The 15,968-nt window shown below is 42.7% G+C and overlaps 1 protein-coding gene across 3 annotated transcripts in view; it reads right to left on the bottom strand.

Moving 5' to 3' along the window:
• Window positions 1–15,968, bottom strand: part of FRAS1 (Fraser extracellular matrix complex subunit 1) — a 404,840-nt gene that overhangs the window by 206,302 nt on the left and 182,570 nt on the right. For all 3 annotated transcript variants that reach the window (XM_025887777.2, XM_073891815.1, XM_073891816.1), the window contains exons 11-14: window positions 15,146–15,181; window positions 13,133–13,280; window positions 11,523–11,666; window positions 10,060–10,194 (exon numbers count right to left, since the gene is read on the bottom strand). In XM_025887777.2, coding sequence (XP_025743562.1) covers window positions 10,060–10,194; window positions 11,523–11,666; window positions 13,133–13,280; window positions 15,146–15,181 — 463 coding nt within the window. The remainder of the gene's footprint in view (window positions 1–10,059; window positions 10,195–11,522; window positions 11,667–13,132; window positions 13,281–15,145; window positions 15,182–15,968) is intronic.

Raw genomic sequence — 15,968 nt, 5'->3', positions numbered from 1 at the left:
AGCCTGCAGTTCAAAATGCCCCTCAGGAATGAGAAGGAGCTTTGGTCCCTCACCTTTCCCATGGCCCTTTGGGATAAGTTTCCCTGCCATCCCCAGGGAATTGGCACACTTGATCAGCAGGCCCTTTTAGGTTCATCGGGCTGCAGTTCAGATTTCCAAACTGCCAAGGGGGTTTTCACCGGCAACTATGCAGAAGCAGCCCAAACTGCAGACACAAACAGCTATGTCATCCACAAGTCAAATTCCTTCACTCCCATCCACATCCATTTTGTAACAACCACTAGCTTTCTTCCTCATCACACAAATGACGGGAAAGTACTTGCCAAATTCTAAAGTATTATCAGGAGACGGTAGGTAAATTTCCAATAAGAAGCTCTTGCTGGATGAAAAAATGTTCTATCTTACCCTCAATTTCACTGTTCCTTGTTTTCCTAATCTGTAAAGTGGGAATAAGAGTTGCTATACATAACTCATAAGGATATAGTGAGACGACATATTTGAGAGAGCAGAGAATGTCGCGCGTGATCCAATGAGCGGCATACCCTGCGAGATCTAGCGCATCTTGTCTCAACTGGTGTCAAAAGCCAAGTAAGTATAAAGGGAGCAAATTAAAGTGCAGCAGGAGACAGAAGAGGAAAGGACCGTAAAAACTATGGGAAAGGTAGGTTCACTTAGAAAGGACGTAAAGAGAGCCCTCGGAGATTATTCCAGCAGTTACAAGAAAGGGCTCCAGCCTTTCCCAGAGGACTCCTACTTTAAAGCTCTTCCCTTGCAATCTCTACAACACATCAACCAAAGCCCTGTGGAAAGTGACTGAAAATAGCTTGGTGACTGTCTGAGGATAAGCCCAGATGATGGCCAGACTACTCTCCTTTCCCCCATCACAGCCCCATGGGAGGCCAAGGCTACTTGCCTAAGAAGCGCAAAGGCCAGACAAATGTAAAAGGAAAGGAAGTTCATGGGAGTAATTATAGTTTCGATCCTTTTACTACAATCTTCCGTCTCCTCCAGGCTGGGTCTCCATCTTCAACCTGCCTCCCTATGCCAACAGAAAGATTTACATCGTGAAATGGGAATATCTGGTCTTCATACATTCTGAAGACCCAGATGTCCTCGAGGGAGTTCCTAACAGAAAAAATACAACTACATGAAAAAAATTTTCAGCCTCATAAATAGCCAGACATGTGCAAATTAAACAGGAGAGCAGTAGCTCCTTGCAAGTGGTTGGAGGTGCTCACAGGGACCTGTACGCATCTTGGAAGCAGTGCTTTGGGAGAAGAAAAAGGGGAAAGAAGCATTCACTGAGGTAACAAATACCCCAGTCCACTGGAGGCTGGCTGATAACGGCAGAGGCCACGTATGTGTCAGGGCAGGGAGTCAACGGGACCTCTCGGTGCCATACTTTTTATTTTGCTCTGAACCTAAAACTGCTCCAAAAAAAAATAAAGTCTTTAAAGTAAAAAAAAAAAAAAAAAAAAGGAAAATAAGGATGAAATACCTACCTACTAATATTTATGAATATTTAAAATTGAGCACACACAGAATACACGTTAAATTGTATTTGAACCGTTACTTAAGTGGGGACCTGTAGGGGTGGGGAGGGAAATGAGAATAGGTTATGGAAACAAAAGGAACAGACAGGCAGACAGACAGGCCTGGATAGATGAGCGAGAGGAATAGCCGGCCCAGGCTCATCATGGGAATGAGCTGATAAGTAGGATGAAGTCAACTCTCCTCATGTGAATCCCAAAAATCAGTAAAAGCAAAAAATTAAACAAGAGTCCATTTTACCTCAACCAACCTGACAAGAAGACTCCTAACACCTCATGCTGACAAGGGTGGTAGGAAGCAGGCACTCATTTGTGTCTAGCCGGAATACAAATCACAACTTTTTCAAAAGAGAGTCACATATTAAAGTGTCAGAGGCTTCAAAGAGTGTACATATACCCTTGGGCCCAGTAATCACATGTCGAAGAATTTACCCTAATCAAATATATGTACCGCAATTCCTATTAAAAATGTTTACATCACGGTTATTTATGATAATGGAAAAATTAGGAACAAACGTCAAACCACAGAGGACCAGCTGAATGAATTCTTGCATAGCCCCAGATGGAAAGTTATAAAACAACTTTAAAAAGATTTTGTAGAGGATAATAAATAACATGGGGAAAGCAGGAAATAAAACTATATATAGAGTGTGATTTTACCTTTGAAAAATAATGTGTGTATGTCTGTGCATATAACACACACACACACACTCATGAATCGGGAAGACATTCACCAAAATACTGACAGTAGTAATTTGGGAGAGTTTGAGTCAGGGATTTTTTGCTGATTTTTTTATTGTGCCTTGAATTTGACTGACTTTGTCAAATTATTTTTTGTAATACATGTGAATTCATTTCATACTTAGGGGAAAAAGAACTACTCAGGGGAAGGGGGAAAAAAAGCCTGTAGTCCTTTTTCTTAAGGCACATGCTGGGTAAACAGCTAATTAATCTATTAACCACATTTGTGATACAGCTGAATGATTTGCTCATCTTGGGTAACGTATCTGAATTTTTAGCAGGGTCTTCTGTAGAGCTTGAACCAAAGGGATGACTTCCCAGCTGGCAGGGGCTTTGGCAGGTCCACACGGAGAGAGATTTTACAAGGAAGCTAGCTTTTCACGGGTACATAAGTCAGAGGATGATGGCAGACATTCAGCTCACGAGGAACGTTCTTTAAAGTTACCCCCTCTCTCTCCTGCCCCTCTACCTGTACATCTTTTTTTTTTTTTAAGATTTTATTTATTTACTTGACAGAGAGAGAGAGACACAGCGAGAGAGGGAACACAAGCAGGGGCAGTGGGAGAGGGAGAAGCAGGCTTCCCGCCAAGCGGGGAGCCCGATGCGGGGCTCGATCCCAGGACCCCAGGACCATGACCTGAGCCGAAGGCAGACGCTTAACGACTGAGCCACCCAGGCACCCCTGTACATCTTTTTTTTAAAGATTTCATTTATTTACTTGAGAGAGCAAGAGAGAGAGTGTGTGTGTGAGAGAGAGAGAACACAGAGGGAGAGGGAGAAACAGACTCCCCGCTGAGCAGGGAGCCTGACGCGGGGCTTGATCCCAGGATCCCAAGACCACCACCTGAGCCGAAGGCAGCCGCTTAACCGACTGAACCACCCAGGCACCCCTCGCTACCTGTACTTCTAAATCTACAACACAAGTACACCGCAAAAGTTTTCAAATGCAGTGACCACCTCAGCGCAGCCTGACGAGCCAAACGGAATTCTCAGATTCTGCTCATCTGCTGGGACCATTGGCAACCCACAGCTGCTAGGACTCCTGGGTTTTTTCTCAGCCCCTATTAATTAAATGGCTGTCGATTTCTCCACTGATACCTTGAATCTATTTGTCTACAGAAATTGAAAAGCCAGAGGGACCACCAACCAAAACCAAGCTTTTGATGGGGAGAGTTCTCCGACTTGCTGGCTGCACTAGCATAGCAGATCGCAACAGTGATAACATGGAGGTGCTGTGGGCAGCCTGAAAAGGGAGGGGAAGGTCGGGCAGGGACCGTGTTAGGGCGGGGAATAGGAAAACAAGAGAGAATGGATGCCACAGAGTCCCGCTAAAATAACTGCATACCCGAGGAACTGGGCCGAAAGCCAGAAGGCTTGTCACTAGTTTGTAACCCACAGCTAAAATATTTGGGGGTTCAGATCTGTCAGAAGAACGGGATCTGTCTGGAAGATAAACTCCCTTGCATTTGTGGCGGCCTTTCTCTGCTGGTATGTGATGCTTCTGTCTGTCATTTGTCTTTTGGCACACACAGCAGGGGTCTGCAAGCGGCACAGGCGAATGCCAAACATAGCTGGTCTCCTGCTACAGCGAAGGTCCCAGGCGCAAGACTGGCAGCTGCTTTTACTTTTTCTCCATTTAACTTTTACATGAACATCCAAAGCGGGAGAGGACTTGGAGTACCATCGCCACCTGTTTCCCCCAGTCCAGTTCCCTCAAGAAATGGACAGCAGGAGGGTAATCCTGTCGTTCCGCCTTCTGGATGGCTTAAAACACTCCATGGGTACCACTCAAGTTCCAAGCATAGTTGTTTTTTTTGTTTGTGGGTGTGGGTGGGTGTGTGTGTGGGTGGGTGTGTGTGTTTAAGAGTAACCCTTCCAGCTCTGATAAGGCACTCTACCATCCTGAAGAGAAGGGAGATGGAGGGAAGAAAAAGAGAGGTGGGGGAAATCGAGACTCTGGAATTTTCCTGAGGCTACACCTAGCCAGGAATTGCTGATAGGAAGTAAATAATAGAAGCTAAATGGAAGCTAGGTCACCTGCAAGCTGAAGTCTAGGCATGCCTGAACACTCCTGTCGTTTCTCCTCCATGCAATGGTTTCTTACACTTTTCTCAGTCAAAAGTTATTCCAGAGGGCCTTCTATGTGCTTAGCACTATGGGGAATTCAGAAGTGTAAAACCTGTCCCTGCCTCAAGAATCAGTCACTTCCTATTACACACCTTTTAAAACTGCCTTTATAGCACTGATAGTAATGAATTCATAGAGTGGTAATGATCTGAAATTTTCTGTATACTTCTTCACTGACACTCTTCTCCCACTGAGGAAGTAAGTTCCTCAAGCCCTGGGCAGTTTTCCATCCACTCACTCTGTATCCCAGGTTCCTGGTACATGAAAGAGACTCAACAAATATTCCTTGCACACACAGAATGGAAGAGACAAGAATATCACTCAAAGCAATAAGTCCCCTTTACAAGACACTCAGGAATTAAGGGAGAGACCATAATTGCAATAGAACACCAGAGAAGGCTTAAACAATGCATACGATTTAAAGAGCAGAACAGAATGAGTGAAGACAGTGGAAGGATGTGGAAGGACCCCCAAACTGATGAGACAATCTGGCAATGAAACAGGGACTGACCCTCCAATTCTGGGGGATGTGGGAGGGGCCACGGAGGATGCCAGCTTCACCATGGCCATCCCGACGGAACCAGGGGGTGAGGAGGGGTTCCTTGTCTTCTTGAGGATTCCAGAACAGCAGTTTCATAAATGCCTTTGCCAATAGCTCTGCCCTGGGCATAACCAGGCTGAGCTAAGCCACATGCTGGAACATAATGCCAAGACTCATTAAGTCTTCACTGCCTTGGACCTGTGGCTCCAAGGGTCAGTGCTTCATTTCCACAAATGGCTGGGCTGCTCTGGTCAAACAAAATTCCAACAAATAATTAACTTTACAAGTTCCTCTGTTCAAACTACAGCTTTTAAATCGCAACTAGGTCAGCATCCCCTACGTAAATTTTACAGGCTCAGTTACCCTAAGTTTTCCCTCTAATTATACCATAATATTGGCTAAGAAACAAAATTCCAAACTCTCAACACTTAATCTGAGCATTTTAAAAGAATAAAAGGATTTTAACTTGTGATGAATACAGTAAACTGTTCCCTATATTTACTTCTCCATAGCATATGAAAGATTTTATTTGAAATCAGATGCAAATGGCACAAAACTCTTTGTTTCTTAATGTAAGTGATTTTTGATTTTCATTCCCATAAATTGAAAAATAAAGGAACGGATTCGATGACAATAGCTGCCTCTTTTGGCCACACACTATGTGCCAGGCATAACATATTTATGTTTTTCAAATATCTTTTCTAATGTTCATCATAATGGTTTAAAGCAGATGACATTGTCCCCCTTTTACAGTTGAGGAAATTGAGGCTCAAAGCAGTTAAATGGCCCGTGCCAAGCCAGGTAACAGTAAGTGGCAGAGGTAAGAATCAAAATGATCCCCCCTTCATACAAACCTGTAAAATTGCTTGGTTCTTCAAGCTTCAAAGTCTAAGACCACACAGCAATCAGATATAGACTAAACTGCACGGATTTGCATGTTTCTGTGATTATTTTTTTACATCCCTGTAACCAGCAGCTAACCCTGCCTTAATTGCAAGCTCACTTATAGGAAACTCTAGGATAGAGTCTTATTTCTCTTCATATCCTCAGGACCTCAAGCAGTGGTCCAAGGAGAATGAATGTAGGAGAGAGCGAAATGGAACAGGGAAGACGGACAATGAAAAGCAGAAATACAAGTCTCCCAACCCATATGGAGGGCTAACTAAATGTCAGGCACCATCCTAAATGACATATGTGAATCTATTCCTTTAATCCTTACTACCAGGCTATATGGCAGACATTACTGTCGCTGCTTTACCCATAGGCAATTGAAGTGTGGAGTTTAAAAAAAAAATACTGTTTGTAGTGACAGAGCCAAGACTGGCATCCAGGTGGTTTGGCTCCCGAGCTTACAGTCTTAAGCACTGTGTCACACTCCCTCCCATCTCTGGATTTGCAGAATGAAGGGAGCACTTGCCACAGGGTGCACACAGCTCCATCCTCGGGCCTTTGTGAATACTGGAAGTTTGGATTGGACAAATCAAACACTGACTCACATATGAAAATGGGCTAAATTCTACTCTTTCTTTACTCAAAGTTATAGTCTTATGAACTACTTTTTTTAAACGAATCTTGAATGGTGTGTGTTAGTTTGGTTGTTTTCAACTTTCTTTTCTTATGGGCTCCTGTGCCTAGGATTTGTGTGTGCAATAGTTCAGCGGTCCCACCAGAGTGGAACAGGGGTTGACTGAAAAGAGGGGCAAGACAGGTAAGGAAGAATGTTTTCAGGGCATGGTGAGCTGACTCTGGATCCAGAGTTAGATTGCCATAACAGGGTTTCTAAGAAGAGGTAATGGAACCACCACTCTGGTAGAGAGACCACAATAAATCCAGGACAAGTGGTACCCAAGAGCCATGCAGGAAAGGTGCAAGGTCATGTGGTAGATGGGGCAAGCAAGGAGCATCCTTACCTGGGTCAAGCCTGACCATCAGGCTGGGGTGACTCAGGGACAGGCTGTTAATTCCTGGAAATGGGTCACAACAGACAAGGTAGAAGGAACCAAAGGAGAAGCCCAGTCCAGAACCTGATGTCCACAGGGTCAGCAAGAGTGGGACAGGGCATCCCTGGGCAACAGGGATGTTGGACCAGATCCAGCTGGTGGCAGAGGAAGCCGAGGGGTTAAGGCAGAAGCCCAAGTGCCAGGTCTAAAAAATGAGTTCTGGTCCCTGAGAAGGTGACTAATCTTTGGCCCTACCTTCTGTAGAGAAGGGGCAACTTCTATCTTGTCTGTCCCCGACTTAGATTGGTACAAAGACTGGGTGGTGCTGAGCCTTCAGGTGAAGCGATCGAAGCACCAAACTTCAAAACTGGGGAAGGCCGAGGAAATAAAGCAGTGACTGGTACGCAGGTGCATAATGTGGTCTGTGTTTACAACACTATTCAGTTTAATCAAGCACCAGAATGTAGTAATAACATTAGTATCTGCACACACACAAACACATTCATCTGCCCCTGTGTGTATGGGCGTGTATACCACAAAACTCAAGGGAAAAGGGAAAATGATAAGGACCCCTGAGGATGCAATTCTCTGGCAGGACTCCATGCCTTCTTTCGGCCCTCTGGTGTACCTGCTCCCACTCTCGTGCTGAAGAGCCATGTGTTTATGTGCCACTTGGCTCTGCCCCTATTTGTCTCTCAGCCCTGTATTCCACACAGTGAGCATGAATATTAGGTAATTTCCAGCAAACTTCTGGTAATTAATTTCCTCAGCACAGTGTTCACTTTCTTTTGGTTCTGATCGGTCAATAAAGTGGCAAATTATGCCGGTCACCACATAAATGACCCTGCCAAGAGGAATCAATCCAGAAAAACCTGTTGTTACCATAAAATGTCAGGCTTCTTCTTGGAAAGTGCAGCACGTGCTGGAAGAGCCCTGGTTGACTGACCGAATTCCAAAGTCAATGGTGAAAAGCCACCAAAAATAGCACAAGCACAAATGTTAACAAAAAATTCCAATAATGAGAAAGCTTATTTGGAAAGCTTATTTGGGCTGTCTCAGCATTGAAACAGTATATGGAAATTGATCACAAGTTTAGCTTTAATTTTTAAGATCATTCTCGCTCGCTCTCTCTTCTTGCTCTCTTCTTTCTTCTCATTTTATGCATAAAAATGCAACCAGGCTGAACTAAAGCAAATTGGTTTAATTCCCTGGAGGGAGCATGAACAAATTTTCCCAGCAACTTTCTACCAGAGGCATTTGTGTGTGGGTGTGTGGATGGAATGTGGAAGCAGTCAGCTACGTAAACCAGTAATCAAATGAAACATTACCCATTTCAAAGTGCCCTATAACAGCATGAACATCCCCCACTAAAACACCGGACATGGGAGAAAGGAAAATGGCCCCCCAAAAGAAAGGGAGAAAAAAGTAAATATGTATATGGGATGTGTGGATGGGGGAAGGTGTTACGGAGGGAAGAATAAAATCAAGGGGGAATTAATTCCCTTTTTAAAGGCAAATCTGTCACAGGAGTGCTAGCAGGCAGTCTCTTTGATGGGATAGAAGAAAGGAGAAGAGACTACATTCAGTAACTTCATCGAATTGAAATTTTAGCAGTTTACCTAAATTGCCCAACCATTATACACTTAGGAAGGCATTTGGATGTGCCCACTTTGAACCTGTTCTAAAATAAAGGTAAACAGAACACGGTAAGTAAGAAACATTAAGGGTCCTTTTATCTTTTATGGCTGAGACTCCTACTGAAACACTGGCCCTTCAAAGATCCCCAAATGGTAATACGTTTCCTCATTCATCAAACACTTGTTCAACAAACTGCTGAACAACCGCTGAACACTTTGTGCAGCCTTTGACGCTGGGGATACAGAAGATATTTTTACGGGTTGCAAAGAGCTAGCAAGTCTTCTATTCTATATTGTAACTGGCTCCAGGGTAGGCCCTGCCGTCCTCCTATCTGTACGACATAAACAGTACTACGGCTGTTTCCCTTCAAGATGGTTTCCATCAGCCTGTGGATGCTGCTTCTGTGCACAACCTGGAATGGAGGCCAGCCGACTTTCCACATAGGACCTCACATACCACAGAGCTCGTTCAGCGCTCAGAGCCAGTAAATACCATGTACTTACTCTTTTTTACTCTATTCCCTCCAAACGATCCTCCTGAAAATCTAACCAAGAGCATAAAAGGAGGAAGCATATGAGCGGACCCTCAGACTGGCCCACCTTCATTGCTCACCACATCTCTGCACTCTGCCCTGCTCAGCTGCAGAACCTAGCTACCGCAGTTCCTTGTAAGACATCCAAGACCCTCCCTCTGGCCTGTCTGCCTTTTCAGGTTTGCCTGCCACTGAGCACCCTGCCTTAGGTTCTGAGCACACCTGATCCTCTGTCTCCTGCAGACAAGCTTAGAACTCCACCCTCGGTCTTTGCTTCCACCCCGTCTCCCATTCCTGCATTTATTTATTTATTTTTTCTATTCCTGCATTTAAAAAATTCTTTATACATTTACTTTTTTACTTATACTCAAGATTATAATCACTACTGAAAAAATGGCCCAGTATAAGCAACAAATTGCATTAAGACCACTCTGACTTCCAGAAGACTAAGATAATATTAAGAACTTCGACTAGTTCTTCATTTAGACACACAAAGCTACTAAAGTATAGAGATACTAAAGTAAGAGTAAATGTAAATGCCATCATCTGTTTTGCTTGTCCAAGTTTCCTATCATGATGTCACTTGCTTATTTCTGTTTCTCCTTCACTCTTCAAGTAGAAATAAAGTTTTGAAAAAATATAGATCTCTTTCTCCCTTCATTTTCATTTAAGCACTGCGTATGCACACAAGGAAGGAATCGAACTTACGACACAATGCTGAACACCATCCTGAACTGAATTAAGAACTGTTCCAGGGCCCCTAGGCATGTGCAGAAGGACTTTGAGAAATCTTACCACACACGCACACATCACCAAAGCACCAATAAGCTTATAAAAGCATGTGTCATCTCTCTCATCCACAGTTCTCGGCCCATCAGGGGTCTCGCTCAGAGCTTCTTCTCAATACTTGAAAAACTGCTCACAGCAACTGGTGGCCCTGGATCTCTTGGAGGTGGGGGTGGTTTTCTGGGTGGCTGGGCCAGGGCTTACCTGCACAGGAGTGGCGGTCTTGGTAGAAGCCGTCCCCACAGCTGGATACACACTGGCCATGCTGCATCAGCAGTGGAGGTTGGCAGGACGAGCACTCCAGCCCACTGGTACACGTGGAGCACTGCGGCTGGCAGGCTAGCTCCGGGTACGGGTGGGGGAAAGAAAAAAGGGGCAGCTCTGATTAGCTCAAAGATGCCACCCCGGTGCCAATTCTTACATAGCCCAATTCTCAGGCTCTGGAGACACTGAGAACAAGAAAGGCAGGAGAGTCACGTTACCAGCCTTCATTTATATGGCACATATTTCACGCCAGGCTCTGCATGAAGTGCTTTCTATGTAGGAAGGCATTTAATCTTCACAACACCCCTCTGGGTAGATATTATAAACCCCCATTTTTCACATGAGGAACAAGCTCCCTGAGGTTAAGTCACTTGCCCAAGGTCACATGAACCTGGCATTTGAAGCCAGGGGCTGCTGAGTCTGCTCTTCTTAACCAGTAGCCCCCAATATCTTTCTCCCTCAACCATTTCCGAAGAATATCCCTTGTCTCTTTTCTTCCACAACCCATGGCAGAGATAGAAATAACTTTCAAAAGGGCTAAAGATCAGGAATCAGGAAAGTAGGGAGAAGTAAATAATTACAAAAATAATAAAAGCAGTTAAGCTTTATTGAGGCTTGACAATATCCTAGAAACTATTCTAGACACTTCATGTGTATTAACACACTTAATCCTCATAAGAACTCTCTCAGGAAGGTACTAGTCAGTATTACTCCACTTTACAGATAAGAATATTGAGGCACAGAGGAGTTAAATACTCACAGCTGGGGTATAAACCAACACACTCCTAAATGGATAATTAACTCCACGAGTCAGAGATAGGGGAAAAAGTAACGATCATCTGGCCTCAAACAAGCCAAATTCTGCCAGGTAAGAGCTTCTCAGATGCATAAAAACTCTGAAAATTGACATGAACCCATTCTGGATCTCCCAGTAACTCACAGGAGATAAGCTCTACTACCGATTATCTGTGTGATGTTGAGCAAACCAGTTGATTTCTCTGGCCCCCACGTTCCCCACTTGCAAAATGAGAAAGTTCTAGTAAGAGATCTCAAATGCACATGTCAGTTCTAAAGTTCTATCTTGGATTAACTGAGTGTTGTAATAAATGACACCAAGAATCCCGGAGATATTACTAACTTTGAAAGTCTTCAAAAAATGAAAAATCACATCACGACTACTTAGTAACATCTGACCTCCACATCGCCTATCTCTCAGTAAGCATCAAAACACCTGTGAAATGTTAGAAGCAAGAGACCTTTGGGTAGAGATGCCAAGTAACCCATGGCTGATGTGACTACCCTCTAACGGTCTTTGGAAGTTGTGCATTTCCTGCATGCATGGACCCCCTCCTTGACAACAGTGGGCCTCAGTCCACCTCTGGGCTGTCTGCCCAGGGCCATACCTAAACAGAGAGCTCCAGCTTGGTAAAATCCCAGACCACAGCTATGTACACACTGTCCATTCCTCAGCAACTTTGTGGGGTCCTGACACAGGTCACAGTGCTCCGGAGATTGAGAGCAGGTCAAGCAGTCTGGGTGGCAACGAACTACAATCAGGGACAAAGAAGAGAGAATTTAGTAAAGACCATAGGATTTCTTTCACATTCTTCCAAGAAAGAATCTACAGAGTATATGCAGCTGTATAGAATATGAAGAACAGAAAACTCTGGAACTTAGGTATGAAAAAAGCCCCCAAATAGCAGAAGTGACTTCAGTGCAAGATTTCAAAGAACCTCTCCTTGTCTGAAATATTATTACTGTCTCTGGTAGCTCCAAACTGAAGACACTAAAAACATGACTGAACGGTCCTATTAATGCTTCTACCTGCTGGAATGCCTCTGCAAACAGGAATTACCAGCTCCGTAATATATGATTTAAATGAATTCAATAATTCATGATTTCTTAGACATTCTTCTTAAGCTTTGGCATGCATAGAAAGTTAAGACAAAACACAATTTTAAAAAAGTTATTTTCTCAAAAAAAGCTTTCTTCTTTTTTTCTAAAAAAAAAGGCTTTCTTCTTTTTCTCCAAAATTCAAATCTCATTCCCAACAACTGGGATTATTATTGAATTCAGTGGCAATTGTCAGCAAAGGACTTCTTTCAGGTTTTGAAGTTGTCAAGGACCCGATTTTTAAGGTATAGTACATTTTAATATGCTAAATATTTGTTCTGGAAAGCCCAGGGAGCCACTTTGCTAAAGGTAAGATAATTAAACCACAAAGTTGCTTCGCTTTTCCCATAAGCTCTTCATAGAAACACTGTGATTAGCCAAAATAAGTTGAGTGCAACAAAAGCAACTGCCAATATGAAAAATTGTGACCCACAGATGAAAACAATTAATTATGAAATACAAATGGAAGAAAATGCCACTTTTCCAAGAGAGACTAAGCTTACAGGCAAATTACTGCCCAGCCAGAGCAACGCCAGTGCTTGCCAACAATTATTAACTGGAACTAATTCAACCCCAGGTGATTTGAAAGCAGAGTTGCAGAACAAGTAGATAAAATTTTCTTTCGGAAGAAATTAATGAGTCTTTAAACTTCAAAAACCCATTTGAGAACTCCAAAAGGAACCATCTGTTTAACAGCTCACCTTAAAAAAAAAAAAAAATGAACACCTGTAACAAACTTTCAGCAATTGTTCTTACAGCTCCAACAACGGGACAGTCCTAACACATGTATTTGCCTTTACAAGTTTCCCTACTTTATGCTAATATCCATAATAATGTTTTCAAGGTAGGTAAGGCACATTTTACCAAGGAGGTAATTAAGATTTAGAGAGGGTCAAGGACTTGCCCAAGATCACATACCCATAATCTGTTGAGTTTGGCAAATACATAGACAAAGATTCGGTAACATCATTTGGTAGAAAAATTAGCAAGGGACAAACCAACCAACCAACCTAGTAGATGGTTTGAGGAAAAAAAAAAAAAAGCAAGAAGGGAAAAAGATCTCTCTGAACTTTTTGGCAGTAAAAATATCTCGGCAGAAATAAATCAGACACGGACCCACCTGAGGTACAATCTGGACAGCACCGTCCCTTCACCACCTGGGCTAGTGTGGCCACTGGACACGGTGAACAAGAGGGCTCGTAGCAAGTGACCTGAGAGCCCCGGCACTCACACACCTTGCAAGGGCCATCCTCCCACTTCTCCCCCTCCTGTACGAAACAGTAAAGAACGACGCTATCAGAATGGCCAAAGTTCAGAAGACGGTTTGCTGGTGGAGAACCTACAATTTCCCTAAGGACAAAAGGAAGGTCCTGCTCCCTACCATGCAAATCTAACTCTGAAACAGGACAGTAGTTGAAGAGTTCTAAATTAAAAAAGGAAGATATTTCTCCTTCTCTGTTTATGATTGATTTGTTTTAATGCAGAACCCAGGCACACTGATAAACTGGGAAAGCATTCTGGGGCTCCCGGAATAAGCATGAAGCCTATAACACTTGTTTCTCAGCCTATCTCACCAAAACAAAACAAAACAAAACAAAACAAACAACAACAACAACAACAACAAAAAAAACCACCAGAGGGGATTACTATGTACTTAGTGATTAGCAGGTACATTACATACAATCTTTATAACAGTGGGAAGCTGGTTAAAGCCCTGAATTTCCTTATGGTTACTCAAGTAAGAGTAACAGTAGAGTCATTATATTGTCAAAAGGACAGCTCTTGTATGACCGTTTTTAGTGGGCTGTAGTTGTGCATGGGTTTTCTCATGTTAAAGTATTCTTTTCAGCCAAGCAAATTATGGTAATAAACGTTAGTACTTTGATGAAGGATTCAAAGTGAACTATAAAGAGCAATTCCTTTTTGCTCACTATCCCACTCACCCTGGAGATAGGAAAGAGACAAAGGTTCCTACCAGAATATTTTGCGGTGATGAAGGAGGTAAAACAGGGAAGGATATTCGAGCATATTATAATACCAATATTTGATAATTTTTTTAAATTTTTTAAAATATTTTATTTATTTATTCGACAGAGAGAGAGGGAACACAAGCAGGGGGAGTGGGAGAGGGAGAAGCAGGCTCCCCGCTCATGTGGGACTCGATCCCACATGACCTGAGCCAAAGGCAGACATTTAACGACTGAGCCACCCAGACGCCCCGATAGAATTTTTATTAAGCCCACTGATGTTGAACATTCCAAACAATTAATGTGGCTATAGTTAGCAAAAATTAATGACAATATTAGAAAAAAGATCAGGAATATTATCTTGAGAAGGCAGAAGGGCTTTTCTTCCATTTCAAGGCAGATTGGATTCCCAGCCCCCCTTTTTTAAAATTTTTTTAAAGATTTTATTTATTTATTTGAGAGAGAGAGCATGAGGGAGAGAGAGAGAGAGATCTCTCATGAGAGAGAGAGAGAGAGCGGGGGGGGGAGGGTAGAGGGAGAAGCAGACTCCCCACTGAGCAGGGAGCAGGATGTGGGACTTGATCCCACGACCCTGGGATCATGACCTGAGCCGAAGGCAGCCGCTTAACTGACTGAGCCACCCAGGCGCCCCTCCCCAGCCCCCTTTTTCTATAACTTCCAAAATTATAAGCTTGCTTGTGTGAACAAACATGCTTGCACTTTCCCTTAAAAGAAAACATTGAATGCTGTCCTGCAAAAAACCTTGAAAGAATGAACACTCAGCTTTGTTTTGGGCAGCTAGCACTCCCAAACCCCAGAAACTTTCCATGCTTTCAGGAACATGAAATTTCACTGATGGTTAAACTGAATTTTCTAGGCCAGAAAAAATCAGAAGGAGGAAATCATCACAAAAATGGGGAAAGGTACGTGTAGGAGCTCGTAGTTGGAGAAGTATTAATTATTAATTGTGGGGGGGGAATAGGGTAAGGGAAGGAGCAATAGTTTCAATGAGTTAAAGTCTTAGTTATCATTAACTGGACCATGGTGCCATCAAACATGACTGTCGGAAATACTATGACATTAAGGTTCCCCAGGACAGTTGATGTAGCTCATTGCTTAGAACAATTCTATAAATATCTGTGTATCAGTCAAAAATCTATACTTACTGGAATACGCTTAACTTCACTTGCATTTGAAGACATCTAGGAACAAAGAGAAATGTATTTATTATACCACTAAAAACACCATTAGGCTGATCTATTTATTTTCTCATTTAAGACTTATCCATTTTGCCCAAGTAACATGCACCTTCATTCGTTATGAAAAGAAAAAAAATCTATATATGTCAAAAAACAAGAAAAGCATATGATAGGAGGTGAAGACAACATGCCGCGGAAATTTTTTTTTAATTCTTATTCTCACTTTGTGCTTAAGCACTTGGCTTCAATTTGCTTCCACATGAAGGATTCATAGTCAAGAGATCTAAGCCTGTAGGGGCAAACTCTTCAGTCTTGTAAGATACCACAGCATTATTTATGGGGATTTAGACCCATTTTAAACAACTTGCTTTTCTTTATTCCACCTGGCTTAATTTATCTCAAAAACAGGTAGGAAAAATGATACTATGATTGAGAAATTAGAAATTCAACATACATAGGCAGCCTTTAATCTCCTACATTCTAAAGAAACAAGGATGACTAAGTTATAAACCACTTTTGAAACAAACAATGCCAACAGCATAATAACAATGATGCCATTTTTTAGTTTTTTTTTTTTTTTTAATGTGCCAGGATCTGTTCTAAGTGCTTTACAGGTATCATCTCAATCACCCCATAAGGTAGGTACTATTGTTATCCGTTCTTCACAGATGAGGATTAAGTAACTTGTCCGAGGTTACACTCAGTATGTGGCAAAGTAGGTATTTGAACTTAGAGCCCCCACTGTTAACCCTACACAGTGCTCTCTCCTCAGCACATACAGGTTGGCAGA

Source organism: Callorhinus ursinus, unplaced genomic scaffold (assembly GCF_003265705.2).
Source record: "Callorhinus ursinus isolate GAN/ISIS: 27379988/994484 unplaced genomic scaffold, GSC_fseal_2.0 scaffold4, whole genome shotgun sequence".
NCBI classification, from domain to species: domain Eukaryota; kingdom Metazoa; phylum Chordata; class Mammalia; order Carnivora; family Otariidae; genus Callorhinus; species Callorhinus ursinus.
The sequence above is the reverse complement of the archived record's forward strand: the minus strand, read 5'-3'. Positions and strand labels throughout refer to the sequence as shown.